General features: G+C 41.7%; 1 protein-coding gene across 1 annotated transcript; it reads left to right on the forward strand.

Annotated features, from left to right (window-relative positions):
* The first annotated feature begins 1,783 nt into the window (after nucleotides 1-1,783).
* On the forward strand, nucleotides 1,784-3,744 carry LOC123419827 (tyrosine N-monooxygenase-like). Its single transcript, XM_045107224.1, has 2 exons — nucleotides 1,784-2,836; nucleotides 2,965-3,744. The coding sequence occupies exons 1-2, from the start codon at nucleotides 1,868-1,870 to the stop codon at nucleotides 3,583-3,585; spliced, it is 1,590 nt and encodes a 529-aa protein (XP_044963159.1). The 5' UTR covers nucleotides 1,784-1,867; the 3' UTR covers nucleotides 3,586-3,744.
* Nucleotides 3,745-14,067: the final 10,323 nt, after the last annotated feature.

Genomic DNA, 14,067 nt, shown 5'->3' on the forward strand with positions numbered 1-14,067 from the left:
AGGAGCTGTTGCCTAGGTTGTCTCCCATGAATAACACATTTTAGTGATGGTACTTACCCAGGAGTTTACTTTTGTCGGGTTCTGCTAGCCCGTGTTCTTCTTAATTCCTCTAGTCCCTAACCTTAGTTCGAAGTTATGATGTTTATATTGGATCGAAGTAAATAACATTTAGAGCATCTACGGCTGGATACAAGTATACAACAAATTCGAACCCGCAAATGTCGGTATACGCGCCGAGACAGTTCCGGTCAGACTTTAAATTGACATTTCCACAACCAAATAGCTCAATTATGAATACTCAAATTCATACAATTACATGATAAGTAGGACATGGGACAGATACCGGTTCACGGGACTCTGATGCACCACCATCTCCCATGCCCTATTCTTCTTTGACGGAGTCGTCGCCTACACATTGCTGGTCAAAGTGAGGTTGATTTTCGATCTATCGTGGTCGCAGGCCGAAACGTCCAGTATAACGTTGTTGCGGTGCCCGGGATTGCCGGACACCTGTATCGGCACTGGAGAGTGTGACTCCGCCTCGCCGATGTCCGCCGGGAAGGCTGCCGTGGCGTCCCGCTCCCTCTACCTCACACGATGGGCACACATCGCCATATTAGTCTCAGATGAGGACAGGCCACGGAAGGCCTCGTCGTCGGCATGCCAATGAACGGGCTACACCTCTATGGTATTCGGACACCTAAGAGAGTGCACTGCCTCAGGCGAGGCAACGGTAACGCAACCTCGCGCTCGATCCAAGCGCCATTTGGGCTGACACTACGGATTCCCGCCAGATCAAGTCTGACTGTTTGTCGGGCGTTCTCCTTGCGGGCGTGGTGGAGCCTAATGTGTGCGGCCATCTCCTCGTCCTGCCCGGCTGGGATGAAGTCCTAGTTCGCAGATCTGGTGATGGAGGACTCAGATCCGCCGTCCGACATGTCGGAGAAGGCCGGAGATCCCCGAAAGTGAGCTTGAGACAGAGGCAAGGGGATAAGAGTGGAATTGAGTGGCTATGGTTTGGTTCGGCAAACGGATGGAGCCAAATATATATGGAGTCGGGATGGACCAGCATGGTCCGGATCCAACATAGCGGACACACCCGAACGCGTCCAGGTCTCCTTATATCCGTCCTACATGTAAATTGGATAAGGCAGCCTCCGGTTAGCCCGGGTGTTTAGAGCGGGTACGGAGATTTTGGCTGGCCCGCTTTTCCTTTACTGATCAGTCATCCAGGCATCTGTCCGGGTATTTGAGACGGATATGACGCGCCCGGCTGTACATGCTCTTACTTCTGACGTTAAAACTTTGTAATAATAAATGGTTGTGTGCATCAATCGATACAAAAGAAATTTTAAATCTTTGTATGCCTGTGACACTCTGGAATGGGATGGATTTCCATAAAACTCTCATGGTTCCTTCTCACCATAGGCTAGCGAAATCCGAATGGAGGAAAGACTCCATGTGAGCAAGCTCAGCAAAGTCCTTCTCTTACTATGCCGATTGGAAGAGCTTTTGGTGATGATCAAGTGAAGAACTTCTCGAACTGAGTGGCCAACATTCACTTAATTTGCTCTCTATCCATTTGTCTAAACAAAAGTAAGTGGAGTCTAATTTGCTCTCTAAATTGTATGATGAGTATGTGGCCACGTGGGGCAATGAAAGAAGTCACTAACTGGTTAAATAATTATTATGTACGCCAAGGATGCTAGCTCCCCTGCTTGTCCTATAAATACCAGCAGAACTAACTAGCATAGATGCACGAAGCAAGAAGAGTGTCTTCAAACACAACATCTGTCCATCACCGATCAGTTCCACAAATTGCCTTCTATCCTACTTCATATATAACATCCCAACCAGCTTATGCAATATGACTCTTGGTACTCTGGTTATCATGGCCACCATGCTGGTGTATTTTCTCTTGAAAATTACAAGAGTGCTATTGTCCCAGAAGCAAGGGGGGCGGCCAGGCAGGCTGCCTCCGGGGCCTGCGGCGCTGCCCATCATCGGTAACCTGCATCAGGTGATTCTGAACAAGCCGGCGGTATTCCGATGGATCCATGGCATGCTCAAGGAGATGAACACCGACATCATGTGCCTCCGTCTCGGAGCTACTCATGTCATTGTTGTGGCATGCCCACAGATGGCCTCTGAGGTACTACGCAAAAATGATGAAGTTTTTGCCTCCCGTCCCACCACCTTCGCCTCCGGCATATTCAGCTTCGGGTACAAGGGCTCCATCTTCTCACCACACGGAGACCACTGGAAGAAGATGAGGCGCGTCCTCACTGCTGAGATCCTCACCTCGTCCATGGAGCGAAAGCTCCACCACCTCCGGAAAGAGGAGTACGACCACCTCGTGAGGTACATTAATAAAACTCATTGCAGCGACATGGCATGTCCAAACAACATTGTCAACATCCGTCATGTAACCCAACACTTCGTTGGTAACATGATAAGAAGGCTTGTGTTCGGTAAAAGATACTTCAATGACCTACCAGCTTCATCCAGTAGTGGGCCTGGACATGATGAGGTGGCACATGTTGCCGCTCTCTTCATGGCCCTAAACCATCTCTACAGCTTTTGCGTGTCCGACTACTTCCCAGCCCTCATAGGCCTCGACCTGGATGGCCACGAAAAGGTTTCCAAGGATGCCATGCAAACAATCAACCGGTTGCATGATACAATTATAGAGGAGCGGATCCGCGAAAGGTCGTCTACACTTGAGAAATGTGATGAAAAGAAAGAGGCCGGAGACTTTCTGGATGTCCTGGTTCATCTTAAAGATGCAGAGGGACAACCATTGTTGTCCCTACAAGACATTAGAGCACAAACAGCGGTTAGTATGTCGTCTTAACCTCAATAAAAATTTCATTCATTGTTCTTCGATCCATATTATACATGTATTAAGTTTTTTCTCTTGCGTTATACTGATTACTATATTTGTTCTCACATCTATGGGTGTAGGAAATGATGTTTGCAGCAGTCGATAACCCATCTAATGCGGTTGAGTGGGCACTCGCTGAGATGTTGAACGCGCCAGAGATCATGCAAAAAGCGACTGAGGAACTCGACGCTGTTGTTGGTAAAGATAAACTAGTCGAAGAGTCTGACATTCCTCGGCTAAACTATCTCAAATCGTGCATCCGGGAGGCCTTTCGCATACACCCATACCATGCTCTTAATGTACCCCATGTCGCCATGGCGGACACAACTGTTGCTGGCTACACCATCCCCAAAGATAGCCACATGCTTATAAGCCGGCTTGGGCTTGGCCGCAATCCCAAGATCTGGACTGAACCACTGGAGTTTCAGCCTGAGAGGCATTTGAACACCGGGAATGTACTTCTCACTGATCCAGGCCTACGTTTCATTTCATTTAGCAGTGGGAGGAGGGGTTGTCCTGGAATTTCACTTGGTACGTCTATCACGATGATGTTGTTCGCAAGGATGTTGCAGGGATTCACTTGGACAAAGCTTCCCGGCGTTAAGAGTATCAGTCTCCAAGAAGGCAATGCCGGCCTTGCACTAGCTGAACCACTTGTTCTGCAAGCTACACCACGGTTGGCTGCACATCTCTATATGTGATCAAATTAAATAGAGTTACTTTGCATTTTCTCATTTATCGGTCGACAAAATGTATCTGGAACTAGTGCGTGTTCCATGTTGCTGGCGCTGCGTTCGGTTTTCTTGTAATGTTAGGACACTGCATGTGTGTACGAACAAAGAAACTATCAATGATTGTAACCCTGAAGTAATGTGTGTACTTATAATTATATAAAATAAAACCTCCTATTTTCCATTATGGTGTACCATGCAAATAATCCCGGGAATTGCACAAAACTTGTATGTTTACGTTGTATACATATGCCTGGCTGTACAATTGTGTGCCCAGCTTTGACCCCGTCTTACCATCATGTCGTTCATGCATTAATATGTTCTGTATCGCCAACTTGTTGTTCTATGAACTACTCCCTCCGTTCCTAAATATAAGTCTTTTTAGAGGTTCCACTAATTGACTACATACGGATGTATATAGACATATTTTAGATTATAGATTCACTTATTTTACTCCGCATGTAGACTCCTAGTAAAATCTCTTAAAAGACTTATATTTAGGAACGGAGGGAGTAAGTTTTTCTTATTCTATTACCTACGGTTTCTTTTGTTGTGAGAAATCATTTCTTATGAGATATAAAAGCTATATTTCCATGCATTTTTGGTAGAAAGAAACTTATACACGATGATCATTGAGCCGGGGAGGCTCCCCAACACCGAAAAGGCAAAAAAAATGCTCGTCCTAATCAGGCTCAAGGCCCGGTTCATTTTTCCTTTGAAACAACCAAAATTCTGATGAACTAGACAGCGGCAGATTATGCTTAAGAATCAAGTGAAACAGGTTATCCACAGAGATAGGTTCGTGCTTAAAAACGATGTGAGAACTCTTATTTTGGAAGTAATTTTCTAGTTTAATGAATTGTATTTTCCAGGATAGTGAATTGCCAGGCTAGTGGTTATTGCTGATAATGCTACAAGTTCTTGTTGTTGGGTTTGTACTGTCAGCTTTTTCGTTTATTGCTGCAGGTTCGTCATTTAAATAAGTTGCTATAGTAATTACACTTTTTTGCATAAACTGCAAATTATTCTAAAGAACAGAATCATCGTTATCCACTGGCGTTTATGGAAGAGACTATCTAGCTGTGGCATGGATCATATCGTACATCGTACAAGTTGCATCCATGTAATCAATTCTATATCTAGTATTACAAAAGGAAAAAAAGATCAGTTTTAAGTAGACTATATAATTAGATGGAGATTGAGTTTCAAAGTTTATATTGTACCAGTCTGCTCTTTTTTATTTTAGGAAGCACTATATTCATTGCTTTACTAACTAGGGAATTTATAAAATGATAGTTCCTAAAGTTTTTTCAGATTTTCTTCATTTTCTTAAATTAATTGCGCATTTTGTTGAATTTAATTTTTCTTTTAATCAAGCTTTCTATATTATAAAAATGTGCTAAGTTTTTTTCGGAAATAATATTCTAATTGTTTCTTTTATTGCTTCCTAAACACTTATTGCCTTTCGGCAATGTTTGTTTCTTTCTATTTAATTTTTTGTCACTTTATGTGTTTTCAAGAACTTGGTTATTTATATATTTTATTATGCCTGATGATCTGCCATGTGTTCTGCTGACAACCTAGTCGATGGCGAATTATGAATTCCTAATCCAATTGTGCAGCCATGTTAGCACCAAATACAAAATAGTACATGTCTGCGGGGAAACGGCAGGTTTGAGACTGGCACTCGCAGCCATCTTATTTAAGATATAACTCCAACTAAACGCAATTTTTTTAGAAATAACACCAACCGAGTTTAGAGCTAGCAAAGCTCTAAGTTTTTTTTTACAGCTTTTCTTTATTACTTTCATTGACCCTCAAAAGATGCAGATTCGATGTTTATAAATCATATGCATATGTGGTACTTTTAAAATATGTAATTTTTATAATTTTGAGAAATATGCTATTATAGAATTTTGCTGGCTGATATAGTTGATGGTGGATTTATTAATTCCTATTATTTTTTATTTAATAATTTTCACATTACTCTTTTAGGTTCCGATAAGAAAAGTCCTCGTGTTCAATACTGACGTGGTCTTCTATGTTAAATTACATACCATCATGATATCCCAGTGTAGTTTTGCATATAGGGCACCTTTATTGAATCATATTCCCTCCGTCTCAAAATAACTGTCTCAAGCTTAGTATAACTTTGTACTGAGCTAGTACAAAGTTAAGACGCTTATTTTGAAACGGAGGAAGTATATGACATCTACGAGGTACGTACAATGAGTACACACCAAGTCTCTGTAAGGTTAAAATCGATGTACGTACAATAATAGTCTATATCGAAGACCTCCCGGTCATTGCTTTTACATGTTCCCTAGTTAATATAAACAAGTTTGATCCACTACGGTAACGAGTTTTATTCACGATGTGTGGCCGGTGGACGCATTACGAAGAAGACTTTGGTATCCTGAAGGGTTGGATGTATTTTTCAATTTTTATAAGACCGTTCTTGTACGAGTGTTTTTGTAACGGTTTGTGCTATTTAATAAGTATTCCTTCCGTTTCAAAATAAGTGTCTTAACTTTAGTACAACTTTGTATTAGCTTTAGTATAAATTTAAGACGGTTATTTTGGAACGGAGGAGTATATGGCTTGTGGCCTTTCTGATAAAAAAAATGCAGGCGGCCAACACCAGTTTCTAGTGTGCTTATTTATTTTTCCATACTAGATTAAACTTGGATTTCTGTTTATGTTGGTGATGTTGCGCTGTATCAAGCAAGCTGCAGAAGTCGTATAGGGATATCCATCGTCGCGGATAGCCAGTCGTCACACCGTGTACGTGGCTTTACTAGATAGGTCGTCATATCTGCAGAGGTCAAGTGGCTTTCATCATCGTACGTAGCTAGCCCACAAGATTGGAAAACGCTTCGTACCAGTAGTCTGATAGAAACTTTTTGTCAGACTGGTCCTGGCCCGTTGATTCTCATTTAATCCAACAGAGTATATTTCTAAACGATGCGTCAACGCGAGTAGCTGTCCGTCGTACGTAATTAACTTGTCCATCATTAGTCTCAACGCGCGTGAGTAGCTGTCCGTCGTACGTAACTTGTCCATCATTAAACAGAACCTTAACGTACGACCCAGACCACGACAGTACGAAGAGACAGACGACGGCGATGACAGTACGAGCATATTCGAACGGTTTACAAATGGAATTTCTCTTGGCTGTTCCGGATGCATATGCACTTGCCAATTTCAAATTGCTAAGAAGAGGTTTCTTTTGTTCCAACACACTCATTAGCTCGCATGTGCATCTTTGAGTGAAGAGACGGGGAGTTGTTGCCGGTGAGTAGTTTATATTAGTATCATGGGTATGATATTAGTTTAAGTTATTATATTCATAGTGCAAAGTAATATGTACAAGTGTCATAGATTGCTTTATATATTAGCTTGTAGATTCATCTTTTACTAGAAAGGTTGGACGCGCTTTGTTGGGCTGTTAATGTTGTTGGATTTTCATTTGTATTCAATCTATTTTAAAATATAAGGTGTACTAGTTTAAAAAAAATTAAACCTCTTTAAATTTGACCGCATTTTGTAGGAACATATCGGTATCCATAATATCAAATCGAACTCTTAGATTCATCATGAAATGAGTTATCATATTTTATTGTTTTGTATTGTGGATGTCAATATTTTTGCGTCTAAACTTGATCAAACTTAAAAAAGTTGATTTTTCAATAGATTAATACATCTTAGATTTTAAAACGGCGCGAGTATTAGGTTTACTTTGTGGGAAAATGATGAAGCATCTTTTCTTTTTTATTCATGTAATGCGGTGTTCTGGTGGTCCTTCGTAGTGTTACTTTGTGATCTACAAATCAACTCATACTTATGTCGAAACAAATTCTGTGTCGGTGGCTGCATGTATTATATTGGTGCTAAAGTATCACATGTTGACGTTATATTTTTTTTCTAGGCGATGTCAGGGTGTCTAGGTTGGTAAGTTTTTATAGGCTGGTTGCTTCCAATTGATTTGAAAAATTATTGACACCATCAAAATCATGTACGGAATCCAATATTTAATTTCTCAATGAAAAAGAGCATAGTTAATTAAAATAATTGAGTGAGAGATTGTTGACACGATCAAACTCGGTGACCCAATTCTAAATTGGTTATCTCAATTGAATTGAATGAGAGGCCTCCAATACAAGGGAGCTTAGTGATATAATATATTGTGAAGTGCTATGTTACAGTCACATATTATGTTACTCTAAACACCTCTTTCCTTATTAACTACGACACATAAGCGATTGTTTCTTGAAATGCAATATGTTACTAGCTAAGTTACTTCCTCTATGACCAACCTTATGTTTTCTACTAATTAAAAACTCCCCTCTCTGGACGCTATGGGGGCGGAAGGGTGGGGACAGGGGAACCCTAGATCTAGCGGTCCGGAGTGAAAATAGGGTGTGGGCTTGCGTGTCAGGAGGTGTCGTGGTCGGGTGTGCAATCTCGACGTGTATGGAATTAACGTCCTTCCAATTTTTTCTCCACCTCAAAGATGGCACACCGGCTTCAACAATGATGCAAGAAGAAAAACTTTGGAGGTCTTTTGGGATGAATATTATCATGTGTTAAAAAGCCACATATTTGCCTTTTTTACACATCCCTTGTTTACATATTTCATCCTAAAGATTTCCACACTTGTGTGTTACGTTTCCATGTATATCTGTATTTTTTACATTTTTTTTTGAAATGTAAAAATTATGAGTTTTGATGAATTTTGGATTTTTTTTAAACCGGCCTTGAAGGCCAAGCTCTACACGTCATTTTCGCATATATGGCATCTAGGAGATACGTATAGTGAGTACACACTAAGTCTCTGCAAGGTTAAGATGTACATCACGGCCCTCGACATCTTCTGATCTATATCGGCGACCTCCCGGTCGTTGCTTTTTACATGTGCTTTGTTCATGAAGTGTGGCCGGTCGACACATGACGAAGAAGAATTTGGTACCCTGAAGGGTTCGATGTAATTTTGAATTTCTATAAGAGCGTTCTGGTACGAGTGTTTTTTTTGCGGGTGCCGGTACGAGTGTTCTTGTGAGGGTTTGTGCTACTTAGGCCCTGTTTGGAACCATAATAGATTATAATAATCTGGATTATGAAGATAGATTATATAATCTAGTTTATAAAAATAATCTAGGTGGGCATGTTTGGAGGCTAGATTATATAAATTGTAATCTAGGTTTTACATTGTATAATGACCTCTCTGTCCTTTTTCTTAAGAAAGAGGAGGGTGGGGGTGACAGGAATGTAATTATATCCAACTTTACAAGGGTAATGTGTCATTAGCAATCCATAATTCGATTTTAGCTGGGGTAGAGTAGATTGTGAGTTTTTAGTAATCTGTCCATCTAGTTCTTATAATCTACACAGAACAAATGGCATCAGTGTTGTCACAGAACAAATTATTGCATCCAGTGCACTTGGCACAACTCCAAGATCTGTCATGAACTGCTTCATCCCCACACCCTCTTTAGCCGCCTACGAGGTAGCTATGTACTCCGCTTCGCATGTAGAATCAGCTACGACGCTCTACTTGGAACTGCACCAGCTTACTGCACCCCTATTGAGAATAAATACGTATCCGGTTTGTGACTTAGATTCATCCGAATCAGTGTCGAAGCTTGCATTGACGTAACACTTGTTGGGGAACGTCGCATGGGAAACAAAAATTTTCCTACGCGCACGAAGACCTATCATGGTGATGTCCATCTACGAGAGGGGATGTGTCATCTACGTACCCTTGTAGACCGTACAGCAGAAGCGTTAGTGAACGCGGTTGATGTAGTGGAACGTCCTCACGTCCCTCGATCCGCCCCGCGAACCGTCCCGCGGTCAGTCCCACGATCTAGTGCCGAACGGACGGCACCTCCGCGTTCAGCACACGTACAGCTCGACGATGATCTCGGCCTTCTTGATCCAGCAAGAGAGACGGAGAGGTAGATGAGTTCTCCGGCAGCGTGACGGCGCTCCGGAGGTTGGTGGTGATCTTATCTCAGCAGGGCTCCGCCCGAGCTCCGCAGAAACGCGATCTAGAGGTAAAACCGTGGAGATATGTGGTCGGGCTGCCGTGGCAAAGTTGTCTCAAATCAGCCATAATACCTCAGTATATATAGGAGGGAGGGAGGGGAGGAGGCAGCCTCAAACCCTCAAGGTTTGGCCGAAATTTGAGGTGGAGGAATCCTACTCCAATCCTACTTGGAGTAGGATTCCACCTTCCCACTTGGAAACTCTTTCCACCTTGTGTTTTTCCCTTCTCAAACCTTATGGGCCTTAGTGGGAACTTATTCCAGCCCACTAGGGGCTGGTTTATCTCTTCCCATAGCCCATGAGACCCCTTGGGGCGTGACACCCCTCTCGATGGTCCCCGTCACCCCTCCCAGCACTCCCGGTACACTACCGATGAGCCCGAAACTTTTTCGGTAATGCCCGGAAACTTTCCGGTAACCAAATGAGGTCATCCTATATATCAATCTTCGTCTCCGGACCATTCCGGAAACCCTTGTGACGTCCGTGATCCCATCCGGGACTCCGAACAACATTTGGTAACCAACCATATAACTCAAATACGCATAAAACATCGTCGAACCTTAAGTGTGCAGACCCTGCGGGTTCGAGAACTATGTACACATGACCCGAGTGACTCCTAGGTCAATATCCAATAGCGGGACCTGGATGCCCATATTGGATCCTACATATTCTCCGAAGATCTTATCGGTTGAACCTCAGTGTCAAGGATTCATATAATCCCGTATGTCATTCCCTTTGTCCTTCGGTATGTTACTTGCCCGAGATTCGATCGTCAGTATCCGCATACCTATTTCAATCTCGTTTACCGGCAAGTCTCTTTACTCGTTCCGTAATACAAGATCCCGCAACTTACACTAAGTCACATTGCTTGCAAGGCTTGTGTGTGATGTTGTATTACCGAGTGGGCCCCGAGATACCTCTCCGTCACACGGAGTGACAAATCCCAGTCTCGATCCATACTAACTCAACTAACACCTTCGGAGATACCTATAGAGCATCTTTATAGTCACCCAGTTACGTTGCGACGTTTGATACACACAAAGCATTCCTCCGGTGTCAGTGAGTTATATGATCTCATGGTCATAGGAACAAATACTTGACACGCAGAAAATAGTAGCAACAAAATGACACGATCAACATGCTACGTCTATTAGTTTGGGTCTAGTCCATCACATGATTCTCCTAATGATGTGATCCCGTTATCAAGTAACAACACTTGCCTATGGCCAGGAAACCTTGGTCATCTTTTATCAACGAGCTAGTCAACTAGAGGCTTACTAGGGACAGTGTTTTGTCTATGTATCCACACAAGTATTGTGTTTCCAATCAATACAATTATAGCATGGATAATAAACGATTACATGAACAAAGAAATATAATAATAACTAATTTATTATTGCCTCTAGGGCATATTTCCGACAGTCTCCCACTTGCACTAGAGTCAATAATCTAGTTCACATCACCATGTGATTCCAACGAATCCAACACCCATATAGTTATGGGGTCTGATCACGTCTTGCTCATGAGAGAGGTTTTAGTCAAAGGTTCTGAAATTTTCAGATCCGTGTGTTCTTTACAAATCTTGATGTCATCTTATAGATGCTGCTACTATGTGCTATTCGGAAATACTCCAAATATCTACTCTACTATACGAATCCGTTTCACTACTCATAGTTATTCGGATTAGTGTCAAAGCTTACATCGACGTAACCCTTTACGACGAATTCTTTAACCACCTCCATAATCGAGAAAAATTCCTTAGTCCATCAGTTACTAAGGATAAATTTTGACCGCTGCTAGTGATTCAATCATGGATCACTCTCTGTACCTCTCAACAGACTTGCTGCAAGGCACACATCAGGTGCGGTACTCAGCATGGCATACTTTAGAGTCTACGGCTAAGGCATAGAAGACGACCTTCGTCTATTCTCTTTATTCTGCCGTGGTCGGGTTCTGAGTCTTACTCAAATTCACATCTCACAACGCAACCAAGAACTTCTTCTTTGCTGATCTATTTTGAACTCCCTCAAAACTTGTCAAGGCATGCATTTTGTTGAAACTTCTATTAAGCGTTTTGATCTATCTCCATAGATCTTGATGCTCAATGTTCAAGTAGCTCAATCCAGGTATTCCTTTGAAAACTCCTTTCAAACAACCTTGTATGCTTTACAGAAATTCTACATTACTTCTGATCCACAATATGTCAACCACATATACTTATCAGAAATTCTATAGTGCTCCAACTCACTTCTTTGGAAATACAAGTTTCTCATAAACCTTGTACAAACCCAAAATCCTTGATCATCTCATCAAAGTGTATATTCCAACTCCGAGATGCTTGCACCAGTCCATTTAAGGATCGCTGGAGCTTGCGTACTTGCTAGTATCTTTAGGATCGACAAAACCTCATGGTTGTATCTCATATAATGTTTGCTCAAGGAAACCGTCGAGGAAACAATGTTTTGACATCCTACATGCAATATTTCATAAATAATGTAGCAACTACTAACATAATTCTAACAGACTTTTAGCATCGCTACGAGTGAGAAAGTCTCATCATAGTCAACTGTTTGATCTTGTCGGAAACATCTTTGCGACAAGTCGAGCTTTTCTTAATAGTGACTTATCACTGTCATCGTCTGTCTTCCTTTTAAAGATCCATCCTTACTCAGTAGTCCTATGACCATCAAGTAGTTCTTCCAAAGTCTACACTTTGTTTTCATACATGGATCCTCTCTCGGATTTCATGGCCTCCAGCCATTTGTCGGAATCCGGGCCCACCATTGCTTTCTCCATAACTCGTAGGTTCACTGTTGCTCAACAACATGACCTCCAAGACAGGGTTATCGTACCACTCTGTAGTAGTACGCGACCTTGTCAACCTACGATGTTTGTAGTAACTTGATCCGATGCTCAATGATCACCATCATCAGCTTCCACTTCAATTGGTGTAGGCGCCACAGGAACAACTTCCTGCGCCCTGCTACACACTGGTCGAAGTGATGGTTCAATAACCTCATCAAGTTCTACCACCCTCCCACTCAATTCTTTCGAGAGAAACCTTTCCTCGAGAAAGGATCCGTTTCTAGAAACAAACACTTTGCTTTCGGATCTGAGATAGGAGATGTACCCAACTGTCTTGGATATCCTATGAAGATGCATTTATCCGCTTTGGGTTCGAGCTTATCAGACTGAAACTTTTTCACATAAGTGTCGAAACCCCAAACTTTCAAGAAACGACAGTTTAGATTTCTCTAAACCTCGGTCTATACTGTGTCATCTCAACGGAAATACGTGGTGCCCTATTTAAAGTGAATGCGGTTGTCTCTAATGTTTAACCCATAAACGATAGTGGTATTTCGATAAGAGACATCATAGCATGCACCATACCAAATAGTGTGTGGCTATGACGTTCAGACACATCATCACACTATGATGTTCTAGGTGGCATGAACTGCGAAACAATTTCCACATTATCTTAACTGCGTACCAAAACTCGTAATTCAGATATTCATTTCTATGATCATATCGTAGATAGTTTATCCTCTTGTTACGACGAACTTCACTCCGAAACAGAATTGAACTTTTCAATATTTCAGACTTGTGATTCATTAAGCAAATACTCTAGTATCTACTCAAATCGTCATTGAAGTAAGAACATAATGATATCCACTGCGTGCCTCAGCACCCATTGGACTGCATACATCAAAATGTATCACTTCCAATAAGTTACTATTTTATTTCATCTCAATGAAAACAAGGCCTTGCTCATGTGGTATGATTTGCATGTCACTAGTGATTCAAAATCAAGTGAGTATAAAGATCCATCAGCATGGAGCCTCTTCATGCAATTTATACCAACATGACTCAAGCGGCAGTGCCACAAGTAAGTGGTACTATCATCATTACCTTGTATCTTTTGGCACCAATATCATGAACATGTGTAACACTACGATCGAGATTCAATAAACCATTGAAGGTGATTATTCAAGAAAATAGAGTAACCATTATTCTCTTTAAATGAATAATCGTATTGCAATAAACACGATCCAATCATGTTCATGCTTAACGCAAGCACCAAATAACAATTATTTAGGTTTAACACCAATCCCGATGGTAGAGGGAGCATGCGACGTTTGATCATATCAACCTTGGAAACACTTCCAACACGTATCGTCACCTCGCCTTTAGCTAGTCTCTGTTTATGTCGTAGCTTTCATTTCGTGTTACTAATCACTTAGCAACCGAACCGGTATCCAATACCCTCATGCTACTAGGAGTACTAGTAAAGTACACATCAACATCATGTATATCAAATATACTTCTTTCGACTTTTGCCAACCTTCTTATCTACCAAGTATCTAGAGTTGCTCCGCCTCAGTGACTGTTATCCTCATTACAGAA

Source organism: Hordeum vulgare, unplaced genomic scaffold, assembly GCF_904849725.1.
Source record: "Hordeum vulgare subsp. vulgare unplaced genomic scaffold, MorexV3_pseudomolecules_assembly, whole genome shotgun sequence".
NCBI lineage: Eukaryota > Viridiplantae > Streptophyta > Magnoliopsida > Poales > Poaceae > Hordeum > Hordeum vulgare.